This window comes from Muntiacus reevesi, chromosome 13 (assembly GCF_963930625.1).
Source record: "Muntiacus reevesi chromosome 13, mMunRee1.1, whole genome shotgun sequence".
Classification (NCBI taxonomy): Eukaryota; Metazoa; Chordata; class Mammalia; order Artiodactyla; family Cervidae; genus Muntiacus; species Muntiacus reevesi.
Genome location: NC_089261.1, coordinates 11,565,679 through 11,580,046, shown reverse-complemented (window position 1 = coordinate 11,580,046; position 14,368 = coordinate 11,565,679). Strand labels below are relative to the sequence as shown.

Here is a 14,368-nt window from a genome sequence, read left to right as displayed (position 1 = left end):
TTTATAAGCATGGTTGTTAAGATAGTTTATAGAGCTTTATTCTGTGCTAGGAGAGAGAAACAGTGGCCTCTCCCAGCTGCGGGATGTGATCCTCACTAATTTAGCTGAACAACTTCAAAACAACCGATTCGGCAGCGAGGAGGAGGATCATTACAGGTGATGTGATGTGATTCACTGCTAGCCTTTTCTTAGTGTTTTCCTCAGTAATTAATTTACACTTAAATGTGTTTGATCATCTTGAGTCTCCTGTAATATCTTTTGCTATAATTAGCATGTTAAGTCTAAACTGTAGATCAACTGAAAGATAAAAAATCCCACAGTTGCCCTAATAAATGATAATAGTACATTTCAGTTTTATGAGTAAAATAGCTTGAGCCTGGCAAAAAGGGTACTTAGCAGAAGTAACAGGTGGAGCTTATTTAGGAAGTTTTGGTAAAGGGCATCATCTAATTGCTGGTCTATGAGAGGGTGGGAGGTGTGGCTAGAGCTGGTGAGTAGAGGAAGGTGTGTCTCTGCTATTTATAAAATACTTGAACTAAGTGCTTGAATACCATTGTGTTTCCATAAATTTAATTTAGACAATATATCTAGTTGTTAGCATCATTGCTAAGTAAGATGATTCACTTACAGAGCCAATGAATTTTTTGTATCTGCTATTTGTCATCTTTACTGATTGTATAAGTTTTATCCTTTTATTAGTTAACCATCAGTATCTTATTGTTACATTTTTCCTACATTTTAAAGACTAAATGATGAACTTTTACACTACATCCTGAAGATTGTTGTACGAGAATCCTGTATCTTAATCACCAAGTGCCAAACTGTCTCTAAAGATGATTTTCAAAAACTCCTTTCAACTGTGCCTGTAAGTAAAAATGTGTTTAATGAAAGCAAAATTATATCAAGTGTCCTTGTTTTCATTTTACCATTTTGAAGTGTGTGTGTACACACATACTTATACACGTACTTTTCAAGGATAGACTTAACTGATGAAAGTCAATGATTAACTGTGTTTGTCTTAGAAATGTAGAACTAGACAAATCCACTTAGAGTACTTTCTCCAAAGACTTTATTACTCCAACTTAAATATCGTAATGCAATAAATTGTTAGACTGAATTTGGATGTTTTCATTTTGTTTAAAATATTGGGGATTTTCCTTCTATTAATTTTTAATTTAGCATTGTTTTCTAAACCAGCAGTGGTTTACAGAGACTGATAAGAACCAAAAGATTCTTTTAAGGGTTTGGGTAGAGTCTTCTATCACAGAGATGCATGTGAGGGGGAGTGGGGGGGGGGAAGAGGAATTACTTATTAAGAGGCAGAAGTTCAAGTATCAGAGTGATTAGTGAGCAATGTATAGCAGAAGGCAGAAAGTTATGATAAATGTATTGAAATAAGTCACCTGAGATACTAACTTGGTCTGTTTTCTGTACTTTCTCTTTTGCTTCCCTTATCAAAATCTTTTAAAAACGTGAGCCCTTCTTTCAGTAGAGTTTAGATCATTTAAATGCCCTTATTTGTATTAAAGGCCGCATCCTCCTGCCTGCGCTATCTGATGGCAGTTCAGAACCACCTTCTCAGTAACACTATTTTGATTAAGCCTGATGAGAATGATGACAGTGACAACTCCTTGCAGGGAGAGACATTGAAGGTACAGGTAAACACCAAGCTTTATTCTAATGATGCTTTCTACCCAATGTGTAAAAGCACAGCTTAACTGGCTAAATTTCTGTCTATGATGATGTCAGAGTTCACCATGTGGCCTATATTTTTGTGTGAGGTAAATATTAGGTCACTCATTTCATAGATTTTTATGTCATTGCACGGTGGTTACCATATTTGTGACACTCCCATAGTGTGTCATCCATGAGCTCCTGTCAGTCTTTTTGTGGCTTTATTTTCATCTGTTTTTAAGAATTGGCACTTAACAAGTGATCTCATATGCACCTGAGAAGTTTAAGTATAAATATATGTATGTATATGTAATAGATATAGATAAATGAATCTGGGAGCATAGCGTTTTAAACAGTTTTGACATCTTGGCTGGTTTATTATGGTCTCTTGATTCAGATAACTTTAAAAAGGTGATAATTTTCTCATACTCCTTATATTGAATAATTTCTGAACCTATATATAGTTCATTTCATTTTCGGTAATTATTTTTAAGTTAGCTTCTGTGTAAACTCAATAATTTGTTCCCACGTGACAATTTATAGCAATCCACAGATTTTTTTTAATAGCCGTGGTGGTTATAATCTTGACAGATGCTGAGGCTGTTTGCATTGTTCTTCAGAATTTCATCTTTGTGGGAGAAATAGAGAAATCCATAAGAACTTGATTCTTCTTTAAAATGTTGACTAAAATGCACTGAAAAATTAACCAAGAAAGCTACAGCTAAAGATAAAAACCACTATAGTTTGCCCTTTTCTTACCCTTTTACACACACACACAAGAGAGTTCATACATCTGCTAGCTCATATTTATGGGTTTTATCTCATTATGTAATCCATTTTTAAACAGGCAGAAATATATGAATTAATCATTTAAATTGATGACACTTGATTTAAAAGTGTCTAATTTAAAAGCTCTAATTTCCTAATCAGTGTAAAGGGGTCAAAGCCCCTCCCTTGTGAGGCTGCTGTGAGAAATAGAGCCGAGGCCTGTGCAGTGCCCAGATGCGCTGCAGCCCGCAAGTAGTCAGCAGATGAAGGCTGACAGGATCTCGTGTAGTCAGTTCAGAATGCCTTTCTCTTAATGATCAACATGTCTAAATAATACCTCCAAAAGACCCCAGAAAATTCCAACAACAAAAACCAGTGTTTTATATTTGAAAGGCTAAATGTTACAAATTCTGAACTCCTGGAAGGAAATAACCCCTGGTAAAGGCAGAATAGGCTGGCTTGTCTAGGAATTCTGAGGAAAAAAAGGATACACATTTCACCTCAAGGGTTAGAGTGGTTGTATTTTTTTTTTTTCTAATAGGAAATAACTGTCAACTAGACATTTCTATGATCTTAACTAGTGTTTCTTAACATGTTATTCCATACTTGTACTCCCACGAACTCTCTAATAGTTATTCTTAATGTTTAATAGCCTGTAACTGCCTGCTACTTTCATTGAATTTTTTAACTTGCCTGTTTTCAAGTGTAATGGTTTAAAACGTTAAGTAAAAAGGTCACTTGCACTGTTTCAGAATGTTGTGTTTTTGTCTCATTTTATTCACCGCCTCTCCATGCGCCTTTTGCTGTTGTGTTTTTCTCTTTAGCTATCCTCATCCTGCCCACGGCATTCTTCCACCTGGACAGTCTCTGGGCTGGTCACCGGGAGCTCTCCTGTGCTGGAGGGGACGGGAGAAACGCCTTTTCTCCCAGGGACTCTGTGCTCCCCGTGAAATACTGCGTATTTCTGTCAGCACTCCAGGCCTTAGCCTCCCAACTCAGATTGTCACTTGCCATCCTTAGCGGAACTTACTGCATTGGGCTTACTCTGGACACTTCATTATTTAATTTGGAAATGCATCATTAAATACATCATTTCATGTTGTCATTGTGAGTGTATCGTCATCACAGAGCTTAAAAATAATTGTATGATGTTTCCTACCTAGGAGTTAAAGGTCAGTATTTTGGCTCTTGCTACCCAAATCCTGACTGGATGTGATGAAGTGTTGGAAATGCTACAGCAGGTCACAACTGCCCTCATAAATAGTGACATACCTGACCGGGAGCAGAGGTGAGGACTTGGGTTGTGAACTGTGACCTGCTGCCCTTCAGGAAGAATTTACTTATGAAAGTGAAATCTTTTAGAACAGAACACTACATGCTCACTTAATTCTGAGGCGTTTTTGTGAGACGAGGTTGAAATGGCAAGTGTTTCAAAGCCAAACGCAGTTGAAATCTTTAATGGTGCTTTTAGGGAGGAGTGAGCTGACAGCCATGATCTGAGGGTCGCAAGGTGTGGACACCATGCTCTCTGAACTGTGGGTCTTCTGCTGTCCTCATTCCCAAGTTGGCCTTTCCTTTCATTACCTAGCTCAGCACAGTGTGCACTTAGTTTCTTTATGGTGAATACCGTAGAGAGATGGAAGTGACTCCGTGATGCAGATAAGTAACTGCTCTGCAAAAGATGGCACTGACACAATATCCCAAGAATTTACTGTAATTTTCCTTCTCCAAATACAAGAGTGATCTATACAGAGGGTAAACCTCTCTTTCCCAGTCCTCCCCATGAAAACGTCTGCCATGGTTTCTTGTCAGAGATGAGTTACAGCCTGTGTTTGTTGATTATTTCAGTGTTGAGATGCTGATCTGAAACAGTGTCCTGAAGGGTCTTTTTCTTCCAGTAACACTGTCTGTCCCATGTCCCTGTTTCTTGCCCACTCCCAGAGGGCAGGTGGGCAGGCTAGAGCTGTGAACAGTATGATCCAGAAAGGCATTGCACTGGGGCTTGTTGGGACAAGGTTCACTGTGGGCACATGGAGCAGATCTGCCTGGGGAGGACATGCAGTCCGGGAGCCGGGGACATGTGAGGGATGTCTCTGGTTCCAACCCCAGTATCCTAAGTAGTTTAGAGAATTTACATAACCCACATGTTCCTTTGGGTGAGTCACATACCTTTTTTTCTTTGAGCAGAGGATGAGTTATTAAGAATAGGATTTTAGGTAATCATTTCACAGTATATACATACATCAATCATTATATTGTACATCTTAAATTTATACAGTGATGTTAGTTATATGTCAATAAAACACGGGGGTGGGGGGAAGAGCATGATTTTAAAGACAAATTAAAAATCTACTCACCTCTGTCCCACATGGGAAGCAGTTTCTTTAGGCAGCTGAGTCAGTGTTGTGGCCATTCCCGGTCTCCTTATCAGATATATGGTGCAACACTGCAACTTGCAGCCCCAGAGCCAAAGGAACTTGCAGGTGGTAACTACAGTACCTGCTTGCATTTTAGAACCCATTTATAAAGTGCTTCGAAGGTGCTATGAAATGCACCATATAAACTTGGTAGGGCAAAAAAAAATCACAGTTCAAAGGTAAAATCTATTATTAGATTTCTGTTCTTTCCCTCTCCCTCATGGGAGGTGGGACATTTGTAGACTGAATTGCTGGAAGAATAAATGCTTAGCTAGTACCAGGAGATGCAGTTAAGAGAATGTATCAAAGAATAATGATAGTGGCTTCTTCTCATGACTGAGAATTGATGAAGCTGTATGTTTTCTTGAACTTTTGTAGGTTAAAAGGCTTGGAACAAGTTACTAAGGCTACTATGCTTGGTCACCTTCTCCCAGTGTTACTCACTTCCCTGATGCATCCAAATTTACAAACTTTGACCATGGCCGATGCCCTGATGCCTCAGCTAGTGCAGCTGGTACTCTATACCAGTCAGGTATGGTCCTAAGGTGTGCCAAAGTGAACTGCTCTTTGGGAGCAGGAAATGAAATAAAGGTGCAATGAAGCAAAACATCGTGTCATAAAAATAAGTTGAACTAGTAAGGGAAAAGTTTGTTTGACTAAATTACTTACTGCATTCTTTTAACAAATATTCATTGCCAGTGAACTGTAAAAATGCTATCTGTGGTGCAACTGAGATCCTTCCATTATATTTAGTCTCCTGAGCCCTTGCTGGATATTGGTAATGAATATAAATGATATGTTCCAGAGTTAAAATGATATTAAGTGGTCTAAGTAGCAAAGCATTTCTTAGTGAAAATGAACAGACTCGGATTGTGAAAAGATGACTTACGTGAGAACTCTTAAGTTTGGCTCTAGTACCATCCAGATGGGCGTCTTTGATAGCTCAACTGGTAAAGAATCCACCTGCAGTGCAGGAGACACCGGTTTGATTCCTGGGTCGGGAAGATCTGCTAGAGAAGGGATAGGCTACCCATTCCAGTATTCTTGGACTTCCCTTGTGGCTCAGCTGGTAAAGAATCTGCCTGCAATGCAGGAGACCTAGGTTCAGTCCCTGGGTTGGGAAGATCCCCTGGAGAAGGGAAAGGCTACCCATCCCAGTACTCTGGCCTGGAGAATTCCATGGACTGTGGGGTCGCAAAGAGTCAGATACAACTGAGCGACTCTCACTTTCACCATCCAGATAACTGACACATAAGCACTTTAGGACACGATGCTTTTGTGTTTCAGACGGCTTTGCTGCTTAAAACCCAGTGTCCGGTTTTTGCTGAGGTGGGCTGTTCCCCGTGTGGTGCATCAGACCAGAAGGGCAGGCTCTTGCCGGACGAGAGGTAAGGAGCACTGCCCTCTGCCATGTTTTCTTCTGGTGAAAGCCTACTACTCCCTTTGTAGTCTTCCCTTTGTGATTTTCTCCCACTGGGAAAAGACAGAGATTTAAGGGTCAAACCTTTACAGATAATTAAGAGAATGGCTTTGGAGATTATAGGAACAGGTTAGAATAAATTTCCCTGCAGATCAAGAGATTAGTTCAAAACTGAAAAATTTTCATATACTAATGATGGAGATGTACAGTTTGATAGTTTCTTAAAAAGTAAAAATAAATCTACCATGTGATCCAGCTATTCCACTTCTAGGTATGTACACAAAAGAACAGAAGGCACAGATTCTTACAGAGACTTGTATGTGAAGGTTCACACAACAGCTTTAGTTAGAATAGTCCAAAATAAGAGACGAGTCCAAATGTCCATCAACAAGTGAAAGGGTAACACACTGTGGTGTATATCTATGTAGTAGAATCCTACTCAGCAATAAAAGTGAATGAACCACTGATATTTTCAACAACACAGATGAGTCTTAGAATACTTAGGCTGAGTGAAGAAAGTCAGAGCCCCCTAAAAAGTACAAACTATATGATTCTACTTATATAAGATACAAAATACAAACTAGTTTCCAGTGAAAGAAAATGAAGGAGTGACCACCTGGATTCCCATGAGGAAGGAAACTTCAAAGGTGTATACAGAAAGCTAAGCTTATCAAAATGTACACTTTAAATATATGCTGTCTATTATATGTCAATTACATCTCACTAAAGCTGTCTTTAAGAACATTGATCAGAAAGGAAGGACTTCCTAGGTTTTCTAGAGCAGCATGCTATCCAGTCGAGCTTTGTGTGGTGATAAAAGTCTGTATCTTTGTTCAGTGCTGTTGGCCATGGCCACCTGCTGTTATCAACCTCTTTCTGAGTGGCCAGTGTGGCCAAGAAACTGAATTTTACATTGTGTTTCATTTAGATTCAATTTAAATGGCTACACTTGACAAAGTAACCTCCACATTGGATAGTGCAAAGCTGAAACAGAAAAAGAGAATTCTGCAACTGCTGAGTTTAGGGTATAGGAGTTTGTATTCCATGATACAAACTTGGGCTGTGAAGACCCTTAGAGTTGAATTACAATAGAGAAGAGGACCTTCGAAGGCTCTTTTCTTTAGTAAAAATTACAGTAAAAGTAGTCATGTAGACTCATGGGGTTTTCAACAGTTGCCATTTTAGTTATCAACAAGAGGAGACTTTGCAGGACCCTGCCTGTGCGATTTGGAAAGTGGCCAGTCTTAAAGGCCTTTTAGTATCTTTTTTTTCCCCTGAGGAATTTTAAATGAGAGTTGGCAAGGTGGTCTTCTGGGTATGAATTTGGCTTCTCCCTTGAAAAAAAAGGTAGGGGGGAATGCAAATATATTGTCTGACAAAGAAAAAAGAACTGTAAATGTACGAGTTTAAGAAACATTTCTGGGGACTTACGTGGTGGTTCAGTGGCTAAGACTCTGCACTTATACTGCAGGGCGGGCCTGGGTTTGATCCATGGTCGGGGAGCTAGATCCCGCATGCTACACAGCGCAATGCGGCCAATAAATAAATAAAAGGTTTTTTATTTGTTTGTTTGTTTTTGGTTACAGTGTTGTCATACTGCATATTGTAGAAAATTAAAGCAAAATTTCTTAACCTTTCATATTTTACTTTGTATACCTTTTCCTTTCCTTGCTGTTAAGCTCCATTGCTTTCTCTTTGTCTGGTTTTAGAATGCTGGAAGAGAAGGAGGAGCCAGGGTTTCTCACTGGTTTAAAGATTCCTGCTCCATGGGCTGCTGGGAAGACTGTGGAAACAGTCCACCCTGTCAGAGACAACTATAAATTTAAAGAAACTGTCCACATCCCCGGAGCTCGCTGCCTGTACCTTAGATTTGATAGCAGATGCTCTTCGCAATATGACTATGACAAAGTAAGCAAGAACTGATTTAGTATTGGTTTCACCTCTAATAAGCTGTTTTCTTTAGATGCTTCTTATTTTTCTTTGCTGCTGGTCACCATTCTTGACTTATTTCTGTCTGCAGAGATCGCTTAGGGAGAACTTTCTAAGATAATGCCTTAAAGGGTAGTGACTGGCGGAGTCAGAGCCAGCACCTCTGCCATCTAAGAGCAGTGTTTTAATGACATGTTGAAAGTGGACTTTTGTAAGCTTTCAAAAGTGTATATCCAAGTCAAAGGAAATTCTCCTTTGCATGCTGTTTATCTCTTGCCTTCCCTCTGTGCTTGGGATTCCTATAGATGTGAGTGTCCATTCACTTCAAAAGGTCTCGCTGCCCAGTTCTTGGGGCTTCTCATGTATCTTTTGGGAGAAGGTGGCTTTTTTATAGAAGGGCTTCAGATGTGCCTAGGACCTGGTTTATATTTATTTAAATTATTTGTTCTTCTTTGCCCTTACCTCAGAGCCCACATAGTTTGAGGAATTATAGTTTTTAACCTAGTGTCTTAACAATAGTAAGTAAAAGAAATCATTTTAGGGGTTGAAGTATTTTCCTTTGTCTCTAATTGTTGCATTGCAAACCATTCTGTTGAACTTATGTGGAAAGGCTAATAAAATTGTGACATATAACATACAGGTACAACTGAAGGATTGTCTGATAGTGTTGTACACACACAGGGTTTTTTTATGTGAATTGTTAACTATCTGTTGTCTTTTTCTGTGAACTGTATAAGGTCAAATGATCTTTAATCCCTTCAAGGGAGAGTTTTAGGTTAAAAATAGAGAACTTGTTAACTGTAAATACTGAGATGATAAAACACATTACTGGGCAAATTATAGTATCCTCTTCCCCCTTCCCCCCTTATCTTCTAGGATAGTGAAGATTTCCCGATGTCCAGAGGGGTTTAAGACTTGCCCCTCAGACTCATCTTAGCCAGAAGCAAGAGAATTTAGATAATTCTTTAGTGGGTTTTTCAAAAAGTATATCTCCTGGCATCAGTCTATCCCACTTCATAGCTCCTGGCAGTAGCTACCCCTATTTCCTACATTCATTTAATAACTATTTTAAATGGAAATGAAAGATGTTACCATTTTAGCTGGTGTCATTTTGTTTCTCCTTTAAAAAAAAAAATAGTAACTTGCATCTTCTGATGTAAGCTAACCTCCACCTGCTGTAGACATTAGTGTTAAATGTGGAGGCTCAGGGAGGCTTACTACATGGATAAAAGTAATGCTTACTTTTCCAGTGGTCCCTGGCTGGTGTCCCCCAAAGATGCAGAAGGGTAAGAAATCACAAAGTGATGAAGCATCTAGGGCTTAAAATGCAGCTTTTAGATTTGAACTGAACTCAGTGGTGGTCAGAGTACATGTTACAAGACAGAATTTGGTATTTACAGAAGCCAGAGCCTTCTTCCTATGAAAGTATTTGAATGCTAAATGACCTCTAAATGTTTTTATTGCATGTTATTAATAGAAAGTTTGTTAACTGTGTGTAAATGAATAGCTTTTATTGAAGAAAAATACTGATACATGAAAATTGACCCAAGAAGAAGCAGCCCCTTTTCTGATCCAAATTTGTGTCATCTTCTTTTTATACCATTAAGCAACATTCTAAGAATACATGGCTTATTTTCAATTTGTTGCATCTTTTAAAATATTCACTCATTAAATTTTTTTGACTTTTGTTGTTGTGTTAGCTATAACCATCTTACCACCTGTATTTGCTCACTTTATTAATTTGGGGGAGGATTTAAGGGGCAAACTATACCTGTCATTGATAGGCTATATCTCATTACTTAGAATTAAAACAGATTTTTAAAAAATATGTACAGTAGCTGAATATAACTTATTTTAATGTGAAGTCCCCAAGTCAATTAAATTGTGCTAATATTTGTTACTACTCTGAAGCTATCCTGTAAATACCAATGGCTGATTGCATCTAAACCAGTATCAGTTGTACCTAAAGAAAAAAAATCAGGAAATATTAGTTATATTATAATGACCCCAGTGCCTGGTTATAATGTGTTTTTAAACAAATATTTTTTTTGCAGCCTTTTTATTTGTAGATGTTGTTTTTGTTTTTCTTTTACAGTCTAACAGTATATTTTCTGTTTTGAAGTTGGTGATATACGCGGGGCCTAACACAAACAGTAGGAAGGTTGCTGAGTATGGAGGCAATACACTGGGATATGGCAGCCGTAGTGTCTTAGGAACTGGTTGGCCGAAAGACTTGGTGAAGGTATGGTATTCAGGCACATTCACTTCCTAGAAAAGAAAATGACCTTTCATTCCTCATGGGCCCAAGTATTAACTGTAACTCTAGAGAAAATTTGCCATGGGGACTCTTACTGAGGTGGGGATCTTGGATAGGCCTTAAACTCACTAGCATGAGCTTCCTTTCACTTATAAGACATCAGACCCCTATTCACTCCAGAACTTGGATCTTTCCCATAGGTCGCCCCATGGGCTGAGGTTGTCACAGCATCTTTTCCCTGGCCATGGAAAGGATGGCTAGTTCTTCCTGCTCACTTGTTCTCTAGATTCCCTCATGAGGGGTGTCCTAGAACCACAGGGCTGTTGCCTTTTTAAAATATGGAATCAATGTTTTCAAATGAACTGGGGACTTGAGAGCAAAAACAATGATCCATTCTTAAACTGATGAGATTGGAGCCATGCTTTGTAATGTGGGCCTCAACTTGAACTATGTCTACCTAGAATATAAATATGAACAGAAATGCCCACTGAGACCTGCAAACCTCTTCAGAGTCTGTTCCCAGAGCCTCTATCTCAAATATATTACATACCTGCTTTAATTCAGCCACAGGCAGCAAGTTACCTCCAGATGGGTAGCCCAGATGCAGCCAAATGCAGATTAGCACAGGACTGACTTGTCTTCTGATTTCCTGCATTTTGTTTCGTACTCATGTTGTTGGTTCTGCAACACAGAGCATGGTCTCCCAGCACTCTCTCTGTGTTCTTCAAGACACTGTCTACTTGCCCACCTTACTGGCACAAGTAAGGTGGTAAAAGTGGAGAGGGGGAGGCAGAACCTGGGGAATTTATTGAAATTAGGCTCAAGATTTGATCTTTACTCTGGTCCCACTGTTGGGCAATTGTGGCCCATTTCACAGATGTCTCATTCCCAAAGCTCCCTGGTCAGGAGAGACAGCTGAAAGGTTGGTTTCCAACTGAGAGGGGATGGAATTTCAATCAAAAAGCAAGTGAGGAAAGGAGTGAAATATTGCTGTGGTCCTTTTCAAAAGTAAATCTCTAAAATTCATTGCTCTCTTGCAAATTGTGTGTCTTGTTTTTAAAGTGCATTTTCCCCCCTTAAATTTTAAGGTGGAAGGAGATACAGTCACCTTCTCCTTTGAAATGAGAAGTGGCCGTGAGCACAACACTCCCGATAAGGCTATGTGGGGCTTTGCTTGCACAGTCCGCGCTCAGGTATTTGAACCTAACCTCTGCTGTGGGCAGAATGTGCTTTTTCCTGTGTGCCGTGGTTACATACATCATATTTGCCTTGGGAACAGGGCAGAATATGAGCTACTGTTTCATCCATCTCTTCCACTTGCCTGTAGTAAGACCATTAACAGAAGTTATAGTTTTATGGAATAAAACTAGCTAAGACCTAAAATCAGTTTAGCACCATAGAAAGAATCCCTTGTTGGGGGCCCATCTTCAAAGCCTGGAGAGGTGGTCTGCTGCTAGCATCTCTCCAGAGGGTTAGGAAGACTCAAACACCTGATAGAAGTAAGCACTTGGATTCTGGTTTTCAAAGTAATAGGATTGGATTCTTTTTATTCAGTTCCCAAAGGCTCTTCTTGCTGGTCTAGATCTGTCTGTGCTTAATTACTCGTGTTACACTCTGTATGGGCTTTCCTGGTGGCTCAGAGGTTAAAGTGTCTGCCTGCAATGTGGGAGACCTGTGTTCGATCCGTTGGTGGGGAGGATCCCCTGGAGAAGGAAATGGCAACCCACTCCAGTATTCTTGCCTGGAGAATCCCATGGATGGAGAAGCCTGGTGGGCTACAGTCCACGGGGTCGCAAAGAGTTGGACACGACTGAGCGACTTCACTTTCACTTTTTCACACTCTGTTTATAGCTTAAATCTACTCCTTTTAATAGTGCCAGTTACTTTCCTCCCAGGAATCTATTTAAATAAATTTTTCTCCCACCTGGAAAAAGAGAGGAAGAGAGAATAGTAAGAGTTCTCCTAACCCCTCTAGTTGACTGATTTGTATAATGCATTTTAGCACTGGGAGGTTGCTTAAGTTTAACCAAGCCAAGACTCTCTAGAGTGGGATTATCTTCTAGAATGTAAGCTCCATGAGGGCAGGCATCTTCATCTTGTTCTCTGCTTTCTATCAGGCGCCTAGCACAATGGCTGGTACACACTAGGCACTCAGTAAATATTTATTGAATGAATTCAGTGTAATCATTGACAGCATCTTTGTTCAAGCACAGGATGGAGGTGACAAAACACAGTAGTGATTTATACCTGGATAGGTATAGCAGAGAGGAAGCTATCCAAAAAATCTTGCATGTGTTTTGTGCTGTTTCTAATATGGAGTCTTATCGGCTCTTCTCTCTCCAGAATTGTGTTGAGACTTCACTCTGTGGTCATTCCAGTGCCACCATCTATCTCCTCATGGTGTTGGGTGCTGTCTCTGTGTCCCGTAGCAATGATACTTGATGCTGCTCTGTGAGCCCTCATGGTTGGGGACAGTGCAGCGTGATGCAGCGCAGGTGACACGCTCCGCCGTGTAACTGACCAGTGCGGTTTGCCCTGTCTGCATTGTAGGAGTCTTCGGAGGATGTGTCAGGAGGCTTACCTTTTCTGGTAGACCTGGCTTTAGGTCTATCTGTGTTAGCTTGTTCCATGTTAAGAATCCTATACAACGGACCAGAAATTACCAAAGAAGAAGAAGCCTGTCAGGAGCTGTTGCGGTCCAAACTTTTACAAAGGTAACAAAGGCTTCAAATCAGACTGGTTTTGCTCACAAAGGAAAGAGGACATTGTATGAAAAACTGCTTTTAGTACATTTCCCAGCTGGTTGGGCCTACTGCCTACCAGTCCTGTGGGTATCTCTGTGTCTAAGAAATAAGATGAAAATTACACCAAAGTGCCTTGTGGCCCTTCCTGTACTAAATGTGAAATTGCAGCCTCGAACTGTGTAAGCTTTTCTCCAACCCAAATATCATATAATTAAAGAATCCACAAAAGGATGGGCAGATGGATGATAAAGCAAACAGAGCAAAATGTTTATTCTAGAATCTCAGCTGTGTGTATTTATGTATTAACCATGTATTTCCTTCAACTTTTCTATATAATTAAAAGTTTGCATAAGAAAATGTTGGGGAGCAGGCAGAGTCCCAAAGATGGGGTTTCATGAAATGTTCGTTTTTCTTTAGCATCTGGAGGAAGTTTGATGAATAAATTCTTAGCACATAGTGTGATCCTTCATGTGCTTAATATATCTGCAAATGTTAAGTAACTTTCCAGATAGAGGAGGAGGTGAAGAATCTCTTTTCTTTATGCTCAGGTGCCAGTGGCAGGTAGAGGCCAACGGTGTGATCTCCCCTGCCCTTACTCCAAGCCCATCTCCGCTGCCTCTGACCATCGAGGAAGACAGAGAGTTCACTTACCCCTCTGATGTCCTCGTGCCTCCTGTTGGAAACTACTTTGACTTGCCACGGATCAGGCTGCCTCCAGGAATCATGATAAAGCTCAGGGAAATTTCTGGGCGTGCTAGACCGCAGTTTAGACCAAGTATAAAGTATGTTGCTGTATAGCATTTTATTTTCCCAATGAAAAAATGTTTAAACAAGTGAAGGGAGTGTATTTCTTTTTGTAGTCTAGCAAATTAATCTTTCATTTATTTTTATTTTATTTTTGCCCTACCATCTAGCATGCAGGATCTTTGTTCCCCAAGCAGCGATCAGACCCGTGCCCCCTGCATTGGAAACGTGGAGTCTTAACCATTGTACCACTAGGGACATTCTTGAACATTTAATTTTACATGTACTTAATGAATGTTAACCAGGTATTGTGGGGAGTACCCCAGGTACCCCAGTACCCCAGGTGGTATTCCAGTTCAACAGGCTTCAAAGTGTGGGCTCTCAGTCAACAGCATTAGTATCACTTGAGAACTTG

General features: G+C 40.0%; 1 protein-coding gene across 5 annotated transcripts in view; it reads left to right on the top strand.

Moving 5' to 3' along the window:
* Positions 1-14,368, top strand: part of HECTD4 (HECT domain E3 ubiquitin protein ligase 4) — a 170,985-nt gene that overhangs the window by 92,488 nt on the left and 64,129 nt on the right. For 2 of the 5 annotated variants that reach the window (XM_065905045.1, XM_065905044.1), the window contains exons 15-25: positions 51-156; positions 745-865; positions 1,530-1,658; positions 3,606-3,730; positions 5,238-5,391; positions 6,147-6,247; positions 7,989-8,187; positions 10,304-10,450; positions 11,554-11,658; positions 13,016-13,179; positions 13,758-13,991. In XM_065905045.1, coding sequence (XP_065761117.1) covers positions 51-156; positions 745-865; positions 1,530-1,658; positions 3,606-3,730; positions 5,238-5,391; positions 6,147-6,247; positions 7,989-8,187; positions 10,304-10,450; positions 11,554-11,658; positions 13,016-13,179; positions 13,758-13,991 — 1,585 coding nt within the window. The remainder of the gene's footprint in view (positions 1-50; positions 157-744; positions 866-1,529; positions 1,659-3,605; positions 3,731-5,237; positions 5,392-6,146; positions 6,248-7,988; positions 8,188-10,303; positions 10,451-11,553; positions 11,659-13,015; positions 13,180-13,757; positions 13,992-14,368) is intronic. The other 3 variants (XM_065905048.1, XM_065905046.1, XM_065905047.1) reach the window with 3 other exon arrangements.